General features: G+C 40.9%; 1 protein-coding gene across 1 annotated transcript in view; it reads left to right on the plus strand.

Annotated features, from left to right (window-relative positions):
- The window catches only part of KIAA1549 (KIAA1549 ortholog), an 80,644-nt gene that overhangs the window by 48,527 nt on the left and 6,398 nt on the right, over positions 1-25,719 (plus strand). The window contains exons 12-19 of the mRNA XM_026038495.1: positions 2,664-2,866; positions 6,940-7,064; positions 13,253-13,458; positions 15,176-15,399; positions 16,349-16,493; positions 18,126-18,434; positions 19,264-19,316; positions 23,087-23,232. Of these exons, the coding sequence (XP_025894280.1) occupies positions 2,664-2,866; positions 6,940-7,064; positions 13,253-13,458; positions 15,176-15,399; positions 16,349-16,493; positions 18,126-18,434; positions 19,264-19,316; positions 23,087-23,232 (1,411 nt within the window). The remainder of the gene's footprint in view (positions 1-2,663; positions 2,867-6,939; positions 7,065-13,252; positions 13,459-15,175; positions 15,400-16,348; positions 16,494-18,125; positions 18,435-19,263; positions 19,317-23,086; positions 23,233-25,719) is intronic.

The following is a 25,719-nucleotide window of genomic DNA, read 5'->3' on the forward strand; positions in this document are numbered from 1 at the left end:
AAGTATGAAAAGGGTTAGAAGAAGGGGAACCACTGAAGTGGTACACAGGGAGAATGTCATACRCAGAATCATCTTCAAACAGAAAAGAATAATGTTCTAAATAGGTCAGAGATAGAGGTGGGGCTACTTACAAAGGAAGATCCAGTAATCAAAACGGAAGGTGGTGCAAGCTTGCATGGTGATTTTGAAAGCAAAAATGAAAGCTTCTACTTCAGAACTGTTTTRGAGAAAAGGAATGGAGCTCAAAGGAAAAAAATGAGCTCATAACTCCTAAGATGAAGATGATGTGCTATTAAGAGTCAGGGGAGAGGATTTTGATGAAAGACTGGGAGTTAGCATTATCTTTTTGAAGCTTAAATTGGCAGTTATCATGGAGGACCTGCAGCAGAGCAAGCAAGGCTATAGAATTCTTAAAAACAAAATATATATAAGTTGAAGGAAGGTTCTCCTAGATTCTTACTGGTATTTCATCAAAGCCAGGTGARTGACAGAGAGATGAGATATGAAGAGAGAAGTAGATTACAAGAGACTGGGAAGAAAGGAGATTAGTCCTACATGAAATAGAGAACACAGTGGATAAACTAAGAAATGGAAGAAAATTTGGAAAGAGAAGGGTTATACAAATTAAGCTGAAGATTAAGAAGGAAGGTTAAGTCTTCTGCAGTTGATTAACATCACTTACTTCTAATCTATATCCTTTGTCTTAACCTTTTTGGCCATGCCAATTACAACCTTTGCCTTTAATTGTCTCTCTCCACCTTGGCTTTCCTTCCAGTAAAAGRGTTTTGACCTAAGGTGTCTTAACAGCCTCTTCCTTGCCTAACATTCGGACCTCAAGTCTATCCTTATCCTTCCTAGTTTCAAGAGTGACAAGTGATGTTAATCAAGAGGGCTGGGGAAGCATGGGGAGAAGACACAAAAAAGGCAGATGATTCAAGGGATGTGCTTAAGAACTTAGATGAAATGAGTCCACTCCGAAGAGGATGAGAATGTATAAAGGAGAACAGGGAAGGGTGTGTGTGAATGGCAAACATTATGGATTTCTTTAAGTGAGCAAGATCATGAATGCAATATTTAAACCTTGAGGGGAATAAGTTTCAAGAGGGATTCACTAGGTGGCTCTGATTCAGGATATAAAGAAACAATTAATCTTCACCTGGTCTAAATCAACAGTGCCTTCTAGAATTAGAGGTTGCAGTGATTTACATAAATTCARTAACTGAGTCACCCAGAAGAGTGAATTGAAGGGACTGTTGTAAAGCCCATGGAAAATGGAATATAGTGGAAGACATCCAGATCATCTGTTCAAATAATAAGCTTATTCATCCTGTGAAAAATGAGCTCCAAGACCTCAACCATCCTGATAATTCTTGTTTTTTACAGGAGAGCTTTTATTGCCATCTACTGGTGCAGCTAGGCAGCTCACTCCTCTGCAAGTCCTTTTCTAAGAAGCGTTTGGAAAATGTTTGCTTGCTGAGAAAATATTTTGAAGAAATTGTTTCAGAATATTCCCTAGGCAAGCTTATCTTTGGCATGATATCAGACGAGCCTGTTTGTAGTTAGCTATGTCAGCATGCCAAACTTTATGAAAGGGGGTTCATATAAACATCTGGAATCCGACGCACCCATAAACACACTCCAACACATGCATCACTTTGCAGGAAATTAGCTGTAGGAGCACACAGAGGGTTTTTTGTGTACGCTGTGCAGTGACGATATGTGCATGCGCTTTTAAAACTGGACTTGTCAAGATTTCTTTCCACCTTCAACTTCCAAACTACTTAAAAAATGAATATGACATGAAGAAAATCCACTAGTTTTGCAGAAGCCCAAAAAATGTTCAGGAGAATTTGACACTTCTAGGCTTAATGCAATTAAATCTGATTAGAAAGCACGAGATTARCTATTTTACAAAAAAAAAGGCTATGAAAGCGAAAGGCCTAATTCTAAGTATTCTTTTTTAGCAAGACTCCAATGGAATCCATAGTCCTAAATAAGATGCCTACAATAAAAATCTGTTATTTTCTAACCTGGAAAGTCTTCTGCAGTATGAAGCTCCTAAGAGCTGGATCTTGACTGCTCTCCTGGAGACAGCCGTGCAGGCTGAAAAGTCATTGCCAGGCTGCCCTGTAACTCAGATCTGCAGAATGTTTTTCTTTCCTCAGATCAACTAACCTTTTGTGTGTTCAGAATGAAGAAGACAGCAGCGACCTATTTAAACTATTTAAAATAAATTCACTCATTTTGAACAAAACAAATGAAAAGACGGCCTGGCGATGGCAATTGCTTCAGTCTGTACACACCTGTGTATACCCTTGCATCCGTATTTATACAAAAAGCTTCTCCCACAACATTAAATCTGAAGAAACTGCTAAGAAAGGGAAATGTGGAGGAAACAGAAGGCCATTTTTTTTTCACTAGATTTGYTGCTGAGGACTTGTAAACTAAATACCAACTACTGAAAGAAGAAGACAGCTCATGTTTTCTTTTCCTTCCAACCCTCTTATGTTCATTCCTGAGAGCACCATGTCCTGACCATCATCCTAGTGGCCATTGTTTGCAGATCTTCACAAGGGCATTCCTATTCATCCTCACTCATGGTTCTTTTTTGTTTGTTTGTTTGTTTGTTTTATTTTGTTTTGGTCTTTATTCTTCTCTCACAGCTACAGGCCCCCAATGTGAAAGGCTTTGATTTTGCTAAGCAGCATTTGGGCCAGCATAATAAAGATGAAATCCTGATTATCCATGAGCCAGCTCCTTTACCAGGACCTATTAAGGATACTACCCCATCTGAAAATGGAGATGTGCCCAGCCCCAAGTCCAAGACTTCTTCAAAGCCTTCAAAGACCGTTCGACACAGAGGGAGGTCAGTGAACAGAGGAAAAACAGCCTTGTGGTAGTTTACAATTTATTAATGCCTGGTCATTACTGTATTTTGCAGGTTAATCTCAGCGCCAGCGCTTCTAGTGGGCCACCAGTTATACCTAAGTCTTTATTATTTGATGATCTTGAAGATCTTTTCTAACCATTATGATTCTATGATTATTAGGTTGTGAGAATTTGGTGTCCATCTGTGGTTGATACCAAGTTGATTATGACACAGCAGTGTGCCCTCGTGGCCAAGAAGGCCAATGGGATCCTGGCTGCATCAGGAGGAGTGCTGCCAGCAGGTCAAGGGAGGGGATCCTGCCCCTCTGCTCAGCTCTGGGGAGGCCGCACCTGGAGTATTGGGGACAGTTCTGGGCTCCCCAGGACAAGAGGAATGAGGAGCTTTTAGAGAGAGTCCAGCGGAGGGCAACCAAGATGATTAAGGAACTGGACCATCTGTTGTATGAGGAAGGACTAAGCGATCTGGGCCTGTTTAGGCTGGAGAAGAGAAAGTTGAAAGGGAATCTTATCAATGTGTATAAATACCTGAAGGGTAGGGAGGATGGGGCCAAACTCTTTTTGATGRTGGCCAGTGAGAGGACAAGGTGTAATTTGTATGAATTAAAACACAGGAAGTTCCATCTCCATATGAGGAAGAACTTCTGAGGGTGACAGAGCCCTGGAACAGGCTGCCCAGGGAGGCTGTGGAGTCTCCTTCTCTGGAGGTCTTCGAAACCCGCCTGGATGCCGCCCTGTGCTCTAGGTGTCCGTGCTGGAGCAGGGGGGTTGGACTAGATGATCCCTATAGGTCCTTTCCAACCTCAATCATTCTGTGATGCTGGAATTCTGTTAAATAGTGCGTGGAAAGGGATGCAGAGAAGGCCATCGGGAGAGCCATTAGAGGCTCTCTAGAGGCTGGCCTCTAGCCTCACTAGAGGCTCTGGAGGTCTTCAAAATCTGTCTGGATGCTGCCCTGTGCCACGTGCTCTAGATGTCTAGGGGTTGGACTAGATGATCTCTAGAGGTCCCTTCCCACCTCAACCATCCTGTGATTCTGTAATTTTTCTCTTATTGGCAGCATGGCCAGTTAAATGTGTTCTTTAGGACTGGACTAGTTGGAGTCAACACGTTGCATGTTTGGTGGAGACACTGAAGCATGTGCTTTTTGTAGGGACCCTTAGCTACCAAGGCTGCACATAGTTAAATGAAAAACAATGACAAGTAATAACGATTTATGTTTTAATAATACTAGCAGTGACCAGTATACTTAGGATAAGTGATATTTTCCAAAAATATAAGTAGTAAATACAAAATCCCGTGAGGATGCATGAGTGCTTTCCATTGTGATTATCCTTTTTTTTTTTCATAGCAAACCAGTTTTGGTCAGGAAAAGGAATGATAATTTACAGGTGTGCAAAAGAAGGAAAGTCTGTCGCCCTTCACTGGTATTTTCCTACCCTTCCTCCTGCATCAAATGAAATGAATCTATCCTGTCAGAAGGAATTGTCTGTAGAAGAGAAGTTGGAACAAAGCTGTGCAGTAAGAAAGGATATCTGTGTCAAAAAAAAAAAAAAAAAAAAAAGTGGGTAATGGATAGGAAGAACATGGAGCCCTGAGGATGGTTGTGCTATAATGAATCACAAACAACTCAGCAGGACCAAACTCCCCTCTGCTCTGCTTCCCAATAGTTCTTCCCCACTCTGCCTTTCATATTTTTGCACCCCCTTGTCTCCAACTCTGCATGTTCCTGTGCTTTTACCTATATATTATTGCACTGTGGGAGAAAAAACATGCAGAAGTGGTGTCAAATGAGATTAGAAAGCAGCTGCTGGTGGTTCTTCCTGTGCTGCAGGCCTCTGTGACGCAGCTTGCTCCTCTGCTGAACCTTCCTCCAGAGTCCTCGTTGCTCTAAGATTCTTCTTCATGTTGCCCGCGTGGACTTCTTGCAGCTCCAGTTCCTCCTTCRCGGCTGCCGAGCCTGACTTGCCACCTCCCCAGGGGCTTCCTGCACAGTCGATTGCCACCCCTCAGTGGGAGCCTGGAAGTGCTGGAAAATAAGGGAAGGAAGTGTAGCTTAAATTAACAKAAATCAGAAGGACGAGGATTCTGGTATTTTTCTTTAAAAGTTCAGAAGKGGCCTAAGAGAGTGGGGAGGAGAAGTGTTTGTTCATATGCAAGTTAAAATAAGAAGCAAATTTTAGTTTCAGAATGTTGCAGTATTTCATCTAGAATAAGCCAGAAAATGAAAAATTTCAGAACCCAGCATTGTAATACTTTGCCTGCAGACTGTAATATATTGATCAAATTTGGAACAATGGTTTTGTTTTTAATAGACTCTAAATTCAAACCTTTCCAAGTGGTTTACAAAGAACTTCCCTCTCTCCCTTACCCACTGTTAAGTGCAAACCTCCCTTTGCACTTAACTGTGAAGATGTTACCATATCTGTAACATGCTGACATGCCCATGTCAGCCTAGATTTAAAACATTTACTCCCTGAGGGAGCAGTTGAAATGCAAAATGGTAATGTAGTGTATTACGTTGGTTTAGTTGTTTTCTGATTCATTATAATGCAATTCAGAACTCTCTTGCATGCCAGTAAATATAGTGGTGACTGAGTGCTTTCCATATTGCTTTGAAAAAAAAGAAAAGGGAAAAAGACAGCTGGTTTTCAGAAAACATAGCGTCCTTAGGCTCTGGCTTACAGTTGGATCTGCTGTTTTGTTTAGAAAGGGGGCAATTGAATAGTCCACAGCAGTTACCGTAAAGGAAGACTGGTGTTCACCTGACACTGTTGTATATTCATGTAACATATTTCCTGATCATTTAGGTAGAGGGAGGAATGAGTATGAAGGAGAGCAAAGCAGACAAAGGTGAAACAGTCAGTAGCAGATCTCCATGTTCTTCACTGAACCAAGACAGAGTGAAAATGATGATGAAGAAGGTAGCTCTGCCCTCTCTTTCCACTGTAGAAAAGAAGAAAAGGTGCAGTGGTGCAGATCTGTAAGGTCATTGAGAACCATTTCTCTTTTTTCTCCTTAAGTAATATTTTATTGAGATAAATAAGACTAATTAGTATTACAAGCCTGCAGAGAAAAACAACAACAACAAAAACCACAAATAATAGAGTGTTGGATTATCAGGGTATTACCCAGGGAGGGGAAAAGGGGAAGTTGAGTTAGGAGCTCTGCCTGCTGCCAGTATTAGGTTTAGCTTTCCAAGAGCTTGTCTAGGTGAGAGTAGTTATCTTGGCCTGTGCATTCCAGGCAGCCTGACGTTGAGCTGGGGGCTTCAGAAACGTGTTCACGTATCCATGTAGCACTTGCCAGTCTTGCACATGACGCAGTTAGTGCAATGACTAATCTGCACTTAAGATGATTACTTCCCTACATGGATCAAAAGGAGAGTCCCATGTGAAAAGACAGGCTTTGGTGTCAGCTGCGTGGGGTTTGTCCCGTGTTTATCCTTCTTTTTTTTATTTTTAATATTATGTGATTAGTTTTACGATCAAATGATTCTGATGGAGAAAGTCACATTATTTCTTCAGACTATTCTGTAATCACCTGCAATCATTTAGATGATTTAGATGCAATCATTTAGCTGATCATTTACATAAATGGTATTTATGTCTCCTGAGTGTCCAAAAAAGTTTGAGAACAGAATGGGTGTTGTATTAACAGTGTTGTTGATGTGTTGCTATCAGAGAGACTGGAGGAGCAGAGTCTGGACTCATAATTTGTAGGCAGTAAGTATTTTTAAGGGTTTTGTGACTCCATGGGTAAGTACGTTAAAGCAGGATTTCTGAATGGCCCTATATTTAATCRAGTGGGAAAATATGCCCATGGACTTGTAGTGTTGACAAGAGAAAACTGTTTCAAACAGCTTTCACACACATAATAACACCAAGATCATAGTTATGAATAGCTAGCTGATCATTTATAWTAACTTAGAAAAAAAACAGTCATCACAAGATACGTTAATGCAGGATTCTTTGCATGCAAGAGGCTGCCCCTTTTTAAGCTTACGCAGTATGTTGATTGGTTGATTTGGKTTTTTTTTGATATTTGTGGCAGAATTTCGCCGTCAGACGCTGACTCCACAGCAAGTGAACAGTCCAGTGGGAGAGAGACAGGGGAAGAAACTGCAAGACCGTCAGCAGTGACAAATGAGGGCAAACCACGCAGAGCMCTGAAGAAAGGTTTGTTACATTTTTTTCTTGCGTGCAGTAGCAGCGTTTTACTGGGTTAGGCGGAAGAGTCATTTCTCAAGCTGTAACTTTTTCTAAAAGCTTATCTGGCAATTAAAATTTCTGGTTTGCACCGCAGAAATTTCCTCTTCCTTTTAGCTTATTCTGTTGTAACCAAAGATCTACACATTCCTTTCATTCCGGCAAGCTTTTGAACCGAGTGGCTTAACAGGAGGGAGGGAGGTTTCCCTCTTCTCTTCTGCACCTCCTGGCCAACCTCTTTCCACTTAGGCGTTATTGTGGCTGTCTTCACAGGAACAGGCTGCCCAGAGAGGTTGTGGAGTCTCCTTCTTTGGAGATCTTTAAAACCCGCTTGGATGCAGCCCTGTGCCACGTGCTCTCGGTGACCCTGCGTGAGCAGGGGGGTTGGACTCGATGACCTCTGAGGTCCCTTCCAACCTTCGGCATTCTATGATTCTATGATTCTATGATTCACTGCCATTTTGGAGACAGTTACATGTGCAGTGGAGCTCCCCACGGCACTCCATGTTGAAACAACATGGGCATATGTCTGTAGCTGCAACTTCGAAAAAAGATTTTAAAAAGAAGAGAGCTAAAAGTTTTAAATATGAGATGTAATTCAGACTTCAAGATGCCTTGATGTTATGCTTTAGAAAGAGGAAAATGCAGTGATAATATATCAATAGYGTTGATTTTTTTTATGTGTATGGAGAACCACATTTTGACTGCTTAAAATGCAACCATTTATCTTAAAATTCCCATGTGGTCCATTTCTTTCCTCACTTAGGAAAGGAATACTACTACCAAACTGCTTTTTTTTTTTCTTTTTTTTCCCTTTAATTAAAGTTAAATTCTATTCCACTTTAAAAGTGTGTGGTTAACTGTGTTGCAAAGTTYTGTTCCTGAGATCTTCTGGAGTTTAGATAGCCTGCCCCTTGCTTGAGGATTTATTTGCCAGATCTTTGGCTTAAATCTTGATAGCTTTCCTATGGAAAATTCTGATTCTAAAATATCTGGTAAAGAAGCTTGTAATATCCCAGTCTGGTTTTAATACATGTGGCCTGGATAGCAGTAGAAACTGAGAAGAAAAAAATATTGACTATATATTATGAGAAGTCTTCCAYACATTGAGTGTATTTCCATGTGTTTAGCGAAATACCAGCTGAGAAGTAAAGGTAGCTGCTGAAGAATGTGGTGCCAYGGTGTCATTGAACTTGAGGTTATAGCTGGTATTCTTCAATTTATGCTCATTTTGAAGAAGTGGCATTTAGAGCCATGTGTAAGATAGTCATTTTATACAAGCCGCAAGGCCTTGGCCAGTTAAACAGCAGGTTAAACAGTGTGTGGTTTGCAGCTTTCATAGCATGGACTCCTCCTGAAAGAGCACGAGTGATGGAGCAGGCCTGCTTCTCTAATAAGCATCTAAGGAAACAAAGCACAAGCTGTGCAGATGTGACTAGAAAATTGTATACGTGTATATTTCAGTGTCTTCACTTTCTTTTTTTTTGTTCTAAGAAACAGAAATTGTACCTAGCTACAAAGCTTATCTCAGGCAAGACAGCTGGTTTATGAGTTGCTTCAACCTGTCTGACTTCCATTCRGTTGCCCTGGTTTGCTGTTGTCCCATTTCATCTTATCAGAGAACTCCGTTTTTTTTTTTAATTTCTTTATCTGGCTTGAAACCCTTATGTAGGGTTTAGCCTGTTTTGGTGTAGGAGTGTTACATGTTGCCAGATCTTGAGTATCTGGTGAAGACTGCAGGAATGCTGTGTAAAAAGTGTTCTTTTCCATCCATAGCGCCCTTGCCAGATAATTTCTTTTCTTCAGCAGTTGGTCTCTGTGATTAGTACTCAGACAATTCTTAACGTTCAGAATTGGCCTTAGTATGTGCAGAAAACTCTGTGCCTGTTAAATGGCAGAATTGGCCCCCTTTTTGTGCAGCTGAAGCTTGGCAGTTAGATCCAAGTTATACATTTCATTCAAAAGTRAATACAATCATTTTTGTGCTGTATTTTTTTCCAATTGCCATTCCAGCTGAATTATTTGTAATAATTACTGTGTTGTCTCTTCTTTTCCTTTTATGTTGTCAGGAGCAAACAGAGTGGGTAAGTAACCAGAGCCGGTAGTTGAGTACAAGTATGAATAGAGGTGCTGGGGTAGCTGTAATTATATCTTAAGCATGAAAAGATTTGTCTTCCGAGTCGAAAAAACAAAATGGCTTTTGAGTTATTGACGTAGAAAAGGTTCTCAATAACACAAATTAYAGTCATTCAATACAAACACATTTTTCTAATTTCCTCCAAATTCTTTCAAATTATTGAGGAAAACATCCTCACTGTGAAAGAGGCAAAACTGAGGCAAGCTGTTCTTGCTTGCTATAAACAAGTTATGGTCACAGTCAGCAATACTTAGAATTGGCCTCTCTACTGGAAGCTTAAGAGAAATGCAGGCAACCTACAAGGAAGCGCAAATATTTCCTCATTACATCAAGTGTTTTACCARTATGGAATGAGACACAGCAGAGATTAGATAGAAGAAAGCTGGCACTCTCTTTGCTAATGTGTACCCTAGCTGGTGATGAATTAAAGACCCTGTTCTTCCATTGTCATTTCCCTCTCCTAAGAGTAAAGACAGATGGGCCGGGGCTGGCCATGAGCCTTGCCATTGTCAGCTAATGAGAGGCATCAGCTGCATCCCAGGGACACAGCCCATCGGGATATAAATCTACTGGGTGAAACTCAACCTGTGCAGCATCCAAAGCCCTCTGGATCAGTGGGAGATAGCAATTGACTTTAGCTGGATTGGGGTTAGATTTCTTGCACGCTGGTTGCGACGTCCTTTCTTTTTTATTTAAAGAGGCTGGGGAAAGGAGTAGCCTTCCTCGTTCCTGCAGAGCAATTCCTTCTCCCAGCACTTGGGTCCAGGTCAGCAATTCCAGTGCAGGCGGTAGTGAGYATTAATCCTGACAAGTCACCTACACAGACCAGTTATTGAAACCTGCTCTATCCACTATTTGGGTCATTTAATTCTTCTCCATTATTTTTCAGCTTCAGCCCTCTGGTCTGAGATCAAAATTGCCTTCGTAGAGTGGCATTTGATAGCTTCAGACATAAGAAAAACTTCTTAAATGTGGACAGTAGTATAATGAAAGTATTTTGAAATGAAAAATGATTCTTGTTTCATCCTGTCAGAACTTCTAAAGGAGATAGTTGGTTTATTGAGTTTGAAATGGTCAGTTTTCTTACAGTGCCTCTACAGCACCCTGCAGTGGCCAGTCTTCTTAGCTACTTTGCTACATTTTCGTATTTGTTCGCATCTATAGATACAGTTGGTTTGCATAAAGAGAGGATTTAGAGGTTGAATCTAACTTAGCCATTTTAAATAAAAATAAAAAGCACCAGATATTGTTTACAAGTGATACTTACATATGTTGGAGTTTGCAAGTGTACTTGAGGTAACTCTCTCAGGTATAGATTAACTAATTGAACTGAAATAACACTACATTAATTATGGGATTGAATGCTTGGGAATTGTTCTTCTTTCCAGAGTTAAAAGGAGCTTTTGTTTCTGTGCTCAAGGAAATAATCAAATCTAAACAGTTATCCTCTTTGTTTTCCTTTGAAAGTAAGCCTTATTACTWGTATAGCAGGTGACATGAAAGTAAATTTTGCTAATTTTACCATACTTTTCCTTTGTGTGTTTGYCCATTTGGCTTTTTTTTTKKTTGTTTGTTTGTTTCTTTATTTGGTGCATTTCTGTGTATATTTACTCATTTTAGCACTGGTAMTGTGGGTTATGTCCTGGGAAGAGCTCCCACACATCCTTACTAACTTTGTTGATAGTCACTGTGAGGATAAGGCTTATCCTGGCAGTATTTACTATAGGGCCATGGCTTTTTGTGCTGTTTAGCCTGCAGAGGAGAGGGATTGGGCTGTCTTATTGATGTACGTAGATATCTGAAGGGAGACTGTAAAGAAGACACAGTCAGACTCTTCTTGGTTGTGCCCTGAGACAGCACAAGTCAAGGGCACAAATTGAAACACAGAAATTTCCATCTGGACATACAACCAAACCAACCAGGCAACCAAAACCCACTTTACTGTGAGGATGGTCAAACACCAGAACAGGCTGACCAGAGAGGTCTTGGAGACCATTCTTGGAGACAGACAGAACCAGCCTGTCCATGATCCTGAGCCTCAAGTCCTAGGTGATCCCGCTTAAGCAGAGGAGTTGGACAAGAAGATATCCAGAGGTGCCTTCCAACCACAAGAATTCTGTGATTCTGTAATTGAATAAGTTGGATCTTCCTAACCTCTTAGTATGAAAACATTGCCTACAATTTCTTTGTCGGAGGTCTGGGAGTTTTCAGAACTGCTGTCAGACTGGAAAAGGTTAGAAAAACATGACTAGTGTGTGCAAAAATGGGAAGGTGGCTGTGACGTTCAGATTCCCATTGCACTGCAGGCTTACTCTGAGGGATTCGGACACACTGCTAAATATGTCTCGTGCCTCTCTGAGAGGCAGTGCTTGCTTGCCTCAAAGAAATGAGTGAAGATTGCACGCATTAATTATTGTGAAGATGACAGGTGGTAAAGATTGTATAAATCGCTGCAAAAGAGAGGTCGCTATATTTCAATTGGTTAAAAGTGTTGGTGTCTTGCAAAMCATTTGATATGCAGAGATCTTCAGCAGAACTTTTTACCTTCGCTTACAGAGGAAAGTATCATTTATAAGTGGTGGACACTAAAGTGCCAATTTTACAATACATTGATGAAGTTTGAAAGAAATATGGGAAATAAGACATTTTTTATTATTATTAATTTGGGGCCAGACTGCATTCCAGCCCAAAGCAGTATGGAGTGAATATTAGGAAGAGTGCCATTCCATCCCTTTGCTGCTCCTCTTCTGTGCTATAGCGGGGACGTAAAGAAGTAGTTAATGTTCAGCAGTCTTCCATGGAAGGTAACATTCACTTCTCCTCTGAACCTTACACCTCAGTACCACCAGGTATTGCAAATGGATCCAAGCAGTGGCTGTTTTCTTTCCTGTCTGTCAGCGTTGGATCAGGCTCCTAATTTCCACTGTTTCTCCTCCTGATCCTGAATCTGAGAATTACGGCCCATGCAAGGATTCAGAAATCTCTCCCTCTCCTCCATTGTGTTTCTCCATAAGAAAGGTTGCAGACCTAAACCTCTCATATTTCATGGAGAAAAGCAGCTTGAGAATTTGTAAAAACAAGACAAATGATTGTTTTGCAACTCTTTAGTAGCTGTCAACTCAAATGATGTAATGGTTCATTACAGCCTGGGGAAAAGAAGTCTGTAAAATTACCCCAGGGGTTATGACKAAGCAAATGTTTAAGGGTCTTTGGTTGTTGTTGTTTGTTTATTTGTTTTTTCTCTAGGCTGACTTCCCTAAGTCTTTGAGGAAAATGATCCCTTCCTGTTGAAGTTACCTGTTTGCTAGACCAGGGCTGTGTATCTTTCCAGGTTTACTGCTTTCCATAACTTCACTTGCTGATTGTATCTGGGTTGATAGATGCCATTCAGCAGATTCTGACACAGCAATATTTGTGCAGCTTGCATGTTAGTATGTTAACTGTTTGTCATCTCCCTGGGAAGAAAGCAGGGCTTTAAAAGCTTAAATCAATAAAAGGGCTATAAAATTCTTTCCTTTTTTTTTTTTTTTTGGGGTGTGTGTGTGGATTTCTAAGTATTTTTATGTTTAGTTCATGTATTGCTCCTTCTATGCCTTACCTTTTAAAAACTGCATTTTGCAGTGTGACATCTTTTCATTGCTTTTTTTGAAAATYCATTTGAGGAATTTACATCTCCTTAAGTACTGATAAGAAGAACCATTAGTGGTGTGTGATAGAGCAGCTTTTTATGGGCTAGAGTGGATTGAGATTTGGGGGCTTTGCAAATGCCAAGAGCTTGATTTACAGAAATAAAGAATGGCAGTTCACCTTCTGGAAATGTAATGGAAAAATGTTTATAATTTGCAAATGACTGGATAAACTTCTTATGCACTAAATGTGAATCGGCTGGAAGGCCCAGAGGGCAAATTAAACACAGATGGAGAACATGGCAGTCTCTTAGCGTAGCATCTGTAAAGCTTGACATTTGACTGAGATAACCCTAGCAGCACAACTCTGCTCTGTGTTTGTTCTGGTACCTCAGGCCCTCCTCAGAGCAGCAGTGGAAACGAGCAGCACTCCTCGGCCTCCATCTTCGAACACGTGGACAGGATGTCCCGTTCCTCGGATGCGAGCAGAAGGGTCCCCAGCAAGATCCAGCTGATCGCTATGCAGCCCATGGCAGCACCTCYGGTTCAGAACTCCATACTTTCTGATCGAGTGGCAGAAACCAACAAAATTAACAAAGAGGTATTTTTGAAGTGCTTTGAGTGCTCATCTGGGAAGATGCCATTTGCACAGATTTCCAGAGAAGTAAAAATCCAGTTTCTTTCTTGTAGTGAGGAGTTTCACGTTAGTTCCTTTACCACTCCCTGAGGGGTAGAGTCTTGACAAGTCACAGGGATGATCCTCTTTCCGTCCAGAGATAATCTGACCTGTTGCAAGAGATACCTAAAATAAAACTTAAGCAGTAAGAGACACTAAGCAGTGCTGGTAGTCAGGCTACCTTTTGTTGCCCTGACTTTGCTAACCTCGTGCCTTATGAGGGTTCTGCTAATGGCTGTGTGAGTGTTGGGGCTCTCTGGCCCACCTGGGTTTCATTGCACACTGTTCTCCTGGTTTTCCTGCAACTCAGGAAGCTTTTACTAAGAAGGTGTCTCAGAAGAGCAYGTTGGAGTGTGAATTTGCAACACATGAAATGCTTCCAACTTCTCACATGCATGCACTTATTTGACAGGAAGCATATAGAAACTTACTGTTTTCTTAGGAGCTCAGGTTGTTTTGGGCAGAATGAGAATACGCCTGGGGGCAGTAGAAGGGAAGGTAGTGCACTGTGAAACCACTTCTTACACTGCCTGCAGTACCATGAACCTGTGTCCTGATTTTGTACTAGTAAGATAGCATCTTCTCGTAAGTGAAAACAGAAGATTGCTGAAACCTTTAGCTTAACTCTAGTAAGGCACCATTTATCTGAGTCTCTACAGAAAAAGGGAAAAATGGGATGTATCTAGTCCACATAGACAAGAGAAGCTAGGAAGTAAAAATATAATTATATGGTCAGAAGACTGATCTAATTCGAACTTTAAATGCAAAGAGCAAATATGGCTTATGTCCTTAATATGCCTCTTTTTTAATTTTTAGTGGGACTACAGAGAAATGTCCATTTTTATCTCTTATCTGTAATGTGATTAACAAATCATTTCAAGGAGTGTTGGGCTAGTACTTAAAAGCATGGTGCTAGGGTAGTTTTGCCCAGATGCTGTGGTACACACCAAGGAATTTGAAAAAGGATAGGAGGGAGGCATGAAAGCTGAGCCTGAGGGAAGTCACAGAGCTTAGGACACCACAACCACCTCAGGCTGGGGCTCTAAAGCTGCAGCAGCATTTCTGCATAGACAGTGGCAGCCGCTCATGCTTAGCGAAGGTGTTGGTTTGCAATGAACTCTGTGAACTCGATGCACCCCGTGAGCTTTCCTGAGTTCTTGCTCCTTGCATGACAAGTTGGCATTAGAGGGAATGGGTGACAGACCTCAACCCTATTGGTCACATATGTGTTTGACAAGCAAAAGTAGGTACAGGCTATGTTGGTCAGTCTTGTTTCCTCAGAGCAATGTCGCTCTCGCAAATGGCAGGACATTTTTGTGCTCCTGTTGCCTATTATTAATAGTCTGTCACTTCTCTTTAATTGCACCCGCTGTGCTGGTGATTGTATCATGTGTAAGAGGACTTCTACCTGGGGTGATAATGTGAAAACTACAAGCAGGAGCGAAAAAAATACCCATAAAAATATGCTTACAAATATCATGTGGCTTATTTTAATCCTTCAAGTTTATTTTTTATCTTTAAGGAGGTGAGACCAGGCAGTGAAGTGAGGAGAAGAGGTTTATGGAACAGCAGCAAGAAGTTCTATTTGCAAAAAATACAACTGAAAATGACTTGACTTTTTTCCTTCTCCCTCTTCTTTAAGATACAGACAGCCCTAAGGCATAAATCCGAGATCGAGCATCACCGCAACAAGATTCGTCTTCGCGCCAAGCGCAAAGGGCACTATGAGTTTCCAGTGGTGGATGATGTGCTGGTGGTCGACTCCAAAGAACAGCACAGAATATATCGTAAGGCACAGATGCAAATTGACAAGATCTTGGACCCTGGAGGCAATGTGCCGACTGTCTTCATAGAGCCCAGAAAGAGGTAGGGGTTTCAAAGACGAGAAAGAAAAATCTTCTTTTCAAGTCAAATTCCAAAGTGCATCAGGTCTGTACTTGTCAATTTTCAGAGCTTAACAGTATTTTGGTCCTTAGTTGAACTTGAGTTGGCTGGGTGAAAAACTTGGGGCTATTCTAAATATTTTGGTCTACTTCTGCATGTACCAGTTATGTTTTCAGATTATTTTTTAGCACATTCTCATGGATGAATTCTCAGTACATAAACTCAAATGTATGAAGATTGTTGTTAAACAACATATATTTGATCTGCTATTTATTTCTTATTTTCATTTTTTGTAGGGGGATCAAAATGGTAATACATTGTAAGCACTGAAAAAAAAAAAACCCTAAAAAAACCTATATACTGAAAGAAACACTTTTTATAAAGGARAAGAAATGCAAAATCATGAAACACTTAATCAACTTTCAAAACATACTATTTGTTAATTTGCCCTTAACATTCAGAATCTTCATATGTTCTTCAGTCAACCTGTCCCAGTCAGTTTAAACGCAAGGTGCCAAGGACAAAACCTGGTGGCTTCGTTTCTTCTGCTAGTTAGAATGCATCAGACTTTGCATGGATCTGGGATGTGGGGAGAAACAAGGGAGGCAGGAGCATGAGTGGCTTGAAAGATAGGGATGGAGACRGTGGAAAGAGCATGAATGAGGAGGGAGTCTGGTGATCTGAGCCTGTGTAAGGGAGCAGAAGACTGAGGAGAAAGATTTGGGRTTAGAGAGTGGTACTAGGTTGAAAAACTGAGGAAAGGAAGAGAGACAGACAGGGCTGAGAAGGTGATTTGCAGTGACTGGGCAGTGAAGTTCAACACTGAGTGAGATTGAGAAGGAAAACAAAAAAAAAAAAAAAGAAAGAAATGTAATGACCTGTCTCTTGTTTGTTTTTCCCTGTCTTTTTGGTTTTGCTTTCTTGCCTTAAGTTCTCGTGCGAAACGTTCCCCCAAGGCGCGCCGCCGCCATCAGGTGAACGGCAGTCCCCTTGACGCGGAGAAGGACAGGTTAATCACCACCGACAGCGACGGGACGTACAAAAGGCCTCCAGGAGTCAATAACTCCGCCTACATTGTACGTATGGCTCTTGAGTGACACCAGTGCTCTGATAATTGTCACGGCCGTTGCGACACGGGGAGGTTTCCACTTTCTCACTATGGTCTGGATGGCTGKTTTCAGTCACATGTAATTAGCACATAAATCAGAGTGAAACAAGGATTTCACTGGCACTCTGTTAGTATTAAGCACTAAAAAATTCTGCCAAGAATTCTATTGTTATAAAAAAGTTTAAGTTTAAAGAAGTTAAGAGCTAAAACTTRGCTTTTGTTAATATTGCTGCATTATGCACATGAAAATGTGCTTTGCCTGTTCCACACTATGATGAACTTTATTTCACTGTAGTCCAGTTTGCTGCATGTTATATATTCATGTTACAGAAGATAGTACCTTTTTTTCATACATAATGAAAGTCTCAGTTCCCTCTATGGCACATTTCTCATTGTTAAARTGGAGGAATTAGTCATTAATGCAAGAGTAACAGATATCTTTGTATTGCAATAACTTGGAACAATTCTAATCCACTGTCTTGAAAATTGGTTTCATTTCCTGTGTAAAGATGACAAAAAAATGGAGACCACTGCTGTTCATTGATAGCCATTTCATAAACTGAATTTGGGCATGTTTTAACTACTACTTGTCAGTCTTTACTATGTCTAATGCTAGCAGTGGAACCCACTGRACAGCTTTCATCTTGGAAAGTAGATTAATAATTTTAAGAATTTCCCTGTTAGCTACATATGCAGTCAAGTGGCTGTAATGTAGATTTCTGTGGCTTCCCTTCTGCATCCAAACAAGCGTGTGATGCTTTTAATATCGTGCTGTAGCAGAATGAATTATCATCTGGAGCTCTTCAATTAAGTCTTGTCACACAGAAAGCCCAGCCCCTGTGGCGCCCGCGCGAAGCTCCTGGTGAAGCAGAGCCGCTTGCATCTCGACAGCCCATTTTGCAGTCTGCATGCAGTGGCAAGAGTGAGCTTTGATGATTGCTCTGCTGCTGCAAAGCCAGTTTCATTTCCCAGTCCTGATGAGCAGTAAGCCCATGTGGTGAGATCCCAGGTAGTAATTGTGGTGCTTGCCTCAGGTAGCACTGTTGGGAAGTATTTAGTGAATCCCACTCAGGTGATGCACCTCAGTTCAAGTTCCACGCAGCTAATCACTTAGCTGCTTTACAGCTCCCTTCAGGCCGTTTTCTGCAAAGCAGTAATTGCTTAATATTGCTGCTGATGTGGTCAGCTGGAAACTAAAGACTGCATTTATTTCTTGGTATTGCAAAGACTGCAGAGAATTCAGAGATGCATAGAGAGCAGATTGCCTTTTTTCTGGCTGGAGTGAGATGCTCACAGTGTGAATCCATGCACACTGGCAATCCACAGCATTCCTGTGAAAGCTGTCGGGCCACTGATGGCATTGCTGCCTTATCTAGGATTACAGTGTTGCATGGGACCCTGAGGGAAGCGCTGGAACAGTTGGTGTYATGTATGTGCATGCTAAGTGAGGAGGGAATAAGTTTTGTCCAGTGCTGGTGCTTGTGCCATTTACCCTATGCTGATTTGCTAAAGGGGATGTGGCTCCAGATTAAGGCCCACTGTGTCTTGGGGGTTGCCTAGTTAGATCTGGCTGCCCTTCAGCTTCTTTCTCTTTTTCCAGTCTGATCCAGACTTGCCTCCTGAGCCTCAGACGTCTTCTTCAGCTGACCTTGGGAAGTTTCCTGCCTTGCCTTCCCACCCCGTCTCCCAGTACATCCCACCGCAGCCGTCCATTGAAGAGGCTCGGCAGACCATGCACTCTCTGCTCGATGATGCTTTTGCCCTCGTGGCTCCCAGTAGCCAAACGGCCAATTCCACTGCTGTCACACCTCCCGGGGGCTCTGCAGGACAGCCGGTAAACAACACTCCCGCTCGAGCAGGGAGGGGATCAACTAATGGTCCAGCTCAGGCAGTAAACAACCYGTTTAATGTGAGTGGTGCTTTTTGAAAGGCTTTTCTGGGCAGAAAGTTAGCACCAGTTGAGCCACGGTCACTGTTGTACCTTTTCTGTCTGGCATTAATCACAAGCACCAAGAAAATTCTAGAACCGGGAGAGTTGGCAAATGGCCTGTCACAAAATAGTGAACTTGCTTTTTTAGTCACTTGAATTCTTTGTCCCTTTTTCCCTCCCTGGCCTTCTCCTCCTTTATGATAACTGTTCTGATCTTCTCAGATGTGATTCTTCAGTGATAAGTCTTGCCATGTCTAAGAGATAAATTTATTTTCTTTTAATATATATACTAGTTAATTACATGTTTTGAAATGTATACTGTGAGATAGGGGAGCAGTATTTCTGTGTACGTTCTTTGCATTTTATGGAGCACTGAGAGACACATGGATCGTCAGATCACCTTGGTTTCCATAGCAGTTCAGCAGAAGTTGATGAGCTTGCAGCATGTAAGAGAAAAGAAAAACTTAGTTGCCTGAAAATTTTAAGCTAAATATACATTGAGGCAGCCTTTCATCCACAAGCGAGCGAGAATATTATTGAAAGGTTTCTAAGCTACATAAAAACCACGATCAGGCAAAGGAGACCGCTTCACTTTACAGCTTAGTTTTACAAACTGTGTTGCACAGAAAGGTCAGTGTAGTGATGCTTCCTGGACCTCTTTGTGCAGCTTAGTTGTAAAACTAAGGTTGCAAACCAGTTGCAAACCAGTTGCACATACAGGCCTAGTGATCTCTGCTGTTCATCACTTAAAGGGCTGACATTGAACTTCTCAGTGTATGGGTTTTAATTCATCTCATTCTTTCAACAGAGGTATGTGGAATTTGGAATGACTCCGCCAACAGCACCAGGCCTCCTACCAAGGTAGTTTTTCACTGATGGAATTATCATGTATTATTTTCTTTGCATTTTCTCCAGAGTTCTTGTTRACATTGGTATGTTATTATCCAAAGAACTGTATAGAATCCAGATCCAGCCTCTAATTTATAGAGCACAAATGATATACTTTGAGACTGTATGGAATCCAACCCTCCCTTAAAGAGAAATGTGTTTCTAGCTCCTTGGCTGTAGAGTTAGTCTTCCAAACACTGAGGAAACCATTGACTTTCAGCCTGAAGCAGTGACACAGATACATGCACTTCTCCCAGTGCTCTTGCTTTCACCTACACTCACTTGCAAAAGCTTGAAAATGACCACCAGCTCATTTCATTTTTAGCAAAGCTAGGAACACATTGCAGAGCATAGTGGCCCTCATGGAGAAACACTACTTTCCAGACCTGCTGCTGTCAGGTCAGTGGGGAACAACCCTTGCATCTTCCTCTGGCCTGACTGTGGAAGAATCATGTAAACAGAAGAGGCAATTGCCAAGGGATGGTTTATTCCTTGCTTGGTATCTGTGTGYACATGAAATCAGCTTCTTCTCGGTCACTGTACCCACTTGGGTCGTGCTTGTCTCACTCATACACACCGAATTGCTGCAGCTGAGGTAGTAAAAAGATGTCCTGAAACTACCTGTCTATTGTATTTTTCAAGCTCACCACCTGACGATGAAGCCCATTGGTGTCCTTGCTATTCCTCAGATTTTGTCTAATGTCTTCACTGCCTTGGAAACATAATGGTTCTCTAGCTGCAGAATGGAAAAGGAGAGTTTTCCTTTGATCATTGTTCTGCAACCCTCTGCTGAAAGTATAACTAGAAAAAAAGAGCATATTTGACTGTGTAAACACATTTGCTCACTTAGGTCTTGGTTGAAATGGGCAGTCCCAGTGTGAATGGATCAGTATGTGAAATGATGCAAAGCATGACATGCAGTCATCTTTATCATGGTTTTTTTTTTTTTTTTTTTTTTTCTTTTTTTTGTAAATTAGATATTCTGCGGCTTTGAGGCTGCCAGCATTTTGGGTACAGTGCATAATGAAATGTACTGGCATTTGGATAACTGTTGGGGATTTTTTCTTTCCTGGCCTGTTGCAGATGGAGGGAAAAGGTGATAAACGAGTTTCAAAAGTGCAATAACCTCTGTGAAAACACCTGAGTGAGATACAGTCTTTGCAGCATGCACTTAGTTCAGTAGCTCGTCAACCCTCTGCATAGGCATTGTGGGTTTCTGTAAGCTACAGATTCATGATGCTGCTATTAATAGTTCAAACACTTGCTTCTACCAGTGTCAGCAGATTAAGTTGGCAGTTTGCAAGGCTATGGACCTTCTAAGGAAGAATTCCTTAAATTTTTCATTAAAATAGAGGGTTTCCAGAAGCTTGCTTGACAGAAAAGCAACAAAGAGCTGTCATAGTTGAGGTTATGCTCTAATTCAGAAGATAGTAATAGAACAAATGATAGAAATAGTGCAGAAACCGGAGAAAAGGAAATAAGCTGAGGTCACTGTGATTAGGTGGTTTGTATCAATGCCATAGGTGATTTGCTTCATTAGATTACCCAAATGCAGGGAGTAATCGTTAGGTACCCAGACTGTTCCCTGCTGTGTACAAATGCAGTGAGCATCTGTAATGGGCAGGAATTAACTGGGGTAAAGAATAGAATTTAAACACTGAAGAGCGAGGTCACGTAACAGCTGCGCAAATATAAAGGCACAACGAAGAGCTTTTACCTGAGAATGAATATTGCATTGTGCAACAGATACCAAGCATTTAAACCATGGAGGCCAAATGCTGCAAAATTTATTTCTGGGGCAGTCTCTGGAGGTGAAACCATTTGGGTGTTTTGGTTTTTGTGGAGGGGTTGGCGGTTTTTTTGCTTGTTTTTTTTTTATTTTTTTTTTGCTTTTGTTTTCTTTTTTTGAACCTGAGAAGATAAACTGAAGGCTGGTTTTCAGTCTGGCAATAGACAGCTTTCTAGTGCTACTTTCTAATATAAATTCTAAAATGTGTCCAGTTTCCATCCTCTTTTGTTGACCTCTGAACTTTGAAGATGAACTAAATCCATTATAAAGAAAGTTGGGTAGAGAGAGGGTTGGTTATTAAACTTCCTTCATCTGCACACACATCAGCAATGAAGCATAGACGTCCACTCAAAAGAAGTGGCATAAAAATAATACATTCAGCAGTAATGTTAAGATACTTGCTTTAAAAGCGACAGCAAAAATCACAATAGCTTGTCGATTGTCAGGTTCCAACTCTGTGGTGTAGGCCTAATATGCTGGGTTATCACATCTTTCTTTTTCTAGTTAAGATGATTAAAATAACAAAAGGCATTGTTAAACATTACCTACCCTTTGCAACGTGTCTTTTAACTAGCCCATGAATCTGATCAAAAAATTTTTTCTTCTGGAGCTGTTGGGAATGTATGCAAAAAGCTAGAGGAATTTTGACAATTCAACAGTGGGATTGTTACAGCTTGGACCCCTTATGCCAAAGAGTTACTGCTTTGTTTTGCAGTTACTTGTTTTGGCTTTACTTAGATCTGTGCTTTTTGTCAACCTTCTTGGCTGTCTGTTTGCACACACAGTGCTGGTTTTCCAGATAAGCCCAGATCATGAATAGGTTGTGTTAGATGTAACCACAGGCAGTATGAAAACAGGGGTAGCATAAGTTTCAGTCCATGTCCTAGAACTGCTTAGATGCCCTAGAGGTGTATAAAACTAAGCTTCAGTCCTCACTGTGTRTTTTCCTGTGCTTTACGTAAGAGGTTTGCCTCCCTTGCTTCCCTGATAATCATTTATGAGATATAGGTTCTTTCAGAAGAAGATTTGCTGCACTAAAGCCTTTGCTGTGAATAGCTCTCAAGAAACCTCTTTTCTTTAATTCTTTAATCATACATGGAGTCTAAGAAAGACTTGTCTTATCGTGTAGACATCCGAATTTTATTGGCAAAGAATCTTAGATAAAAATAAGTCACGGAAGCTCAGGTGCCATCATTCTCTTAAATATGATCCCTCTGTCTCAAKGTTAATGTATATTAATAGGAAATGTAGCAAAAGCAACATAACCTCCTCCTTCTCTGGTCCTATGAAAGAATGCTAGGATTTCTTCAACAAGTTGTGTTACCTTGGCACAAKTAGTGAAGATAAATTTATGACAGTTCTCAGTAAATTTTAGCAATAGTAATTATTCCTGTGTTGTAGAGACTGCCAGTGACAGCCTGAAAGAGGAAACATTAATTTTATTATACACAATATCTTCCTTGTACTATAATGCTATTTTGTGTAGCTTGATATGTCTTGTAGAACATGATTTTGAAAATATTTAGAAAAATGAACAGGACACGATGAAATAGTAATTGATTCTGAAAAACACATGTGAAGTTGTTCTGTTTGAGTGAGCCCAGCAACTTTTTTTTTTCTTAAACTTGTACACTGTTCCTACCGTGTGAAAACGGTATCTGTGGTTTTTCTTTCTCTGCATTGAAGAAGCTGCACCATGTGAAAAACACTTGTATGAATTTTTTTGTTAGCATTTCTAACCTCTATTCCTTTGTATGTTACAAGGGAGGAATGTGTTCTTTGGATATGATCATTTTGTAGCATTTGTGGTAAAAATGTGCATCAAAGGGATCATAAAGAGTTATTGTATGAGGTATACATGCATATATATATAAAAATGTATATGTAGGATATTTATATCTGTTTTGGTTGGGCAATTCACTTACTGTAATCTTGAGTTCTCCCTTTCCTACAGGCAGAACTTTGGGCCAGGTTATCTTCAGCCTGCAGAGCTGATGCACCCAGAGCAGCAAGGCCCCGAGGCTCCGTATCCCTCCAGGGGGATGTACTCGGAAGAAGSGCCCTCGGTGGCACGACCACGGCCTGTGGGAAGCACTGCAGGTATTTATTGCGCATAAATCGAACAAGCGCTGAAATAACTGGTCCTTTTCCAGGCTACTTTTAAACTGAGAGCACCTTTAACACATCGTTCTTCTTCAGCTACAACCTTTGAAATGTGACCCTTGTCTTCAACTGCCAAAAAGAGCGATCGTGAAGCGATAGCGAGGCCAAGGCCAGGCCTTGGCTCGGGCTGGCTTTATGTACATTCGACCTGGTGGAAAAAGGCAGTGCTTTGCCAGTTTTTGTTAGGGTTTTGCAAACCTTGGTTATCCCACAGTGTTATTTTCAAAAAATACATATTTATACTCTGTGTGAATAACTAAAAAAAAACTAAACAATACACAGTATATGTTGACTTTTCATYGCAAGTCTTCATTTATTTTATTCTATAAGGCATCTGAAATCAGCCTGCCAAAGAAACAATTTTTTGTACTTCTCTATGTCTTTATTTTTCATTTCTTTTCCTAGAAATGCAAGCGTAAAGGCAGGATGTTTTAACGTCTGAGAATTCTGTCTGTTGCTGCTGTCCCCTAAAAAATCTTCTTTCCAGATTTGGTTGTGTTAGCACTGGTGATTGCTGTGGAAATCGTAATGAATAAGATTCCAGCATCACATGGTAATTAAGCAGCAAACAGTGATTTATAAGAATGATTGTTATCTAACACACAGCCAGATTTCTCTAACACAGAGTTAGATTTCTCACAGTTTCTCTAAGAGAAATATGTTACTCCAAGAGAGCTGAAAAGAACTGAAAATGCGATCAGACACTTTAGCCAGAGTCCTAATTTTGATAGCTGCTGACCTGTCACCGTAACTGTGAAGTGAATGAGAAAGACAAGGGTGTAGTAACTGTTATTATTTAATGCTGAACATTTTATTCTCTGAYTCACAATATTTTATATGTGTTTGTGTGTCTTCTGCTTTTAAATGTGGAGTGAATTAAGATTAGTTCCTGCCATTCAGCATAAGTGCAGGTATCAAACCTGTGAAATATCAGTTGTGTTTTTTTAGAGYGGAAGACATGAAAGTGAACTGGTGTCAGCGAAATCACACTGTGCTGATTTTGTCTTTTCCTCCCTTTTTGTGAGCGTGAACACACACACATTTTTCTGTTATGTATCTGTGGGTTTATTAAATGTTTTGTTTCTGATGTGCTTATAAATTCATATCCCTGTAGGAAGGAATTTGGAAGTGAAAAGGAAGGCTGACACATTGCTACAGATCTCCAGCAATTAATGATAGTGGCTGTTCTTGCATATGTTTGAAAGCCATGGGGAGGAAAGGCAAGGGAGGGAAAAGGAGATTACTTTTCAGGCTGAATTAATAAAGGACATACAGTGTGTTCTGACCTTCTCTTGGTGGCAGCATCATTTAATGTTTAACCACAAAGCAAAGCTGGAAGAACTGTACTCTTATAGACATGTATTTTATTCTTCTGAGAGATGGACTAGAAAGGAATCCAGAGAGTTAGGGTCTTACCAGTGTGATGCAAGTAAATGTGCCACCATAGCAAATGTCTTCTCTTTGCTGCCAAGTCGTTTATGTGAAAGCATGGCCAGGGCTTTCAATAAGCACCCTTGTGGAAAGAGCTGACATGCTTGTGGAGCGGAGGGCAGTCCATGTCTGAGATACATGTGTCTCCACCTCCTGCCTCAGTGCTGTGGCAATGAACAGCATCACACTCAAAGGGACTGCACAAAATGCACGTAGCTTTTCTCTCTTTATTCTGCAGTGGTAGCCTTCTTTCTGCCGATTTTCTTTGTTTTTGCATATAATTTACACAGAAACAGATCTCCACTTTCTTCTTGTCTTCTGCTTCCAACAACGTTTTATATTGTCATATGTCTGCCCTACAAACCTAACTGTGTATAAAGATGAAAAAAAAAAAAAMCAATATTTGCTTTTAAGGTTCTCAGATACAGCACCTCACTCAGGTGGGAATTGCTAGCAGGATCGGAGCTCAACAAGTGGAGATCCCCTCAGGCAGAGCAGGGCATGGCCAGCCGGCGGGGCCAGGGTGGCCCCAGTGCCGCGGAGAGGATGAATTTGCTAGGCGAGATGCAGTGAGTACTGTGTTACACATTTGCATAGTTTCCGAAGTAGTGATATGCTCGGGAATTTTTTTTTTCTTGCATTACTGTTTGGAACTTTTTTCCCTTGGAATACTTTCAGTTGCTTCTCTGACATTCTTTGCTTTGCTCTTCGAACCTGCGTTAGCTCTTCTAGCTTTTGCTTCTTGCTTTTGCTGCTCTTTTCACCTTTGCTTCTTTCTAACTGATTTTTGTTGCTCTACCCTAAACTTTTCTTTCTTTTTTTTTTTTTTTTTTTTCAGCTCGGTTGAGGCCTTCACTCATTAATTGCAGTTCACCATCTTCTGCTTTTGAACTCCAGCAGAGGTGGAGATTGCTTTCCTTTTTTCCCTTGGAATACTTTCAGTTGCTTCTCTGACATTCTTTGCTTTGCTCTTCGAACCTGCGTTAGCTCTTC

This window comes from Nothoprocta perdicaria, unplaced genomic scaffold, assembly GCF_003342845.1.
Source record: "Nothoprocta perdicaria isolate Ctin4 unplaced genomic scaffold, notPer1 scaffold_210, whole genome shotgun sequence".
Classification (NCBI taxonomy): Eukaryota; Metazoa; Chordata; class Aves; order Tinamiformes; family Tinamidae; genus Nothoprocta; species Nothoprocta perdicaria.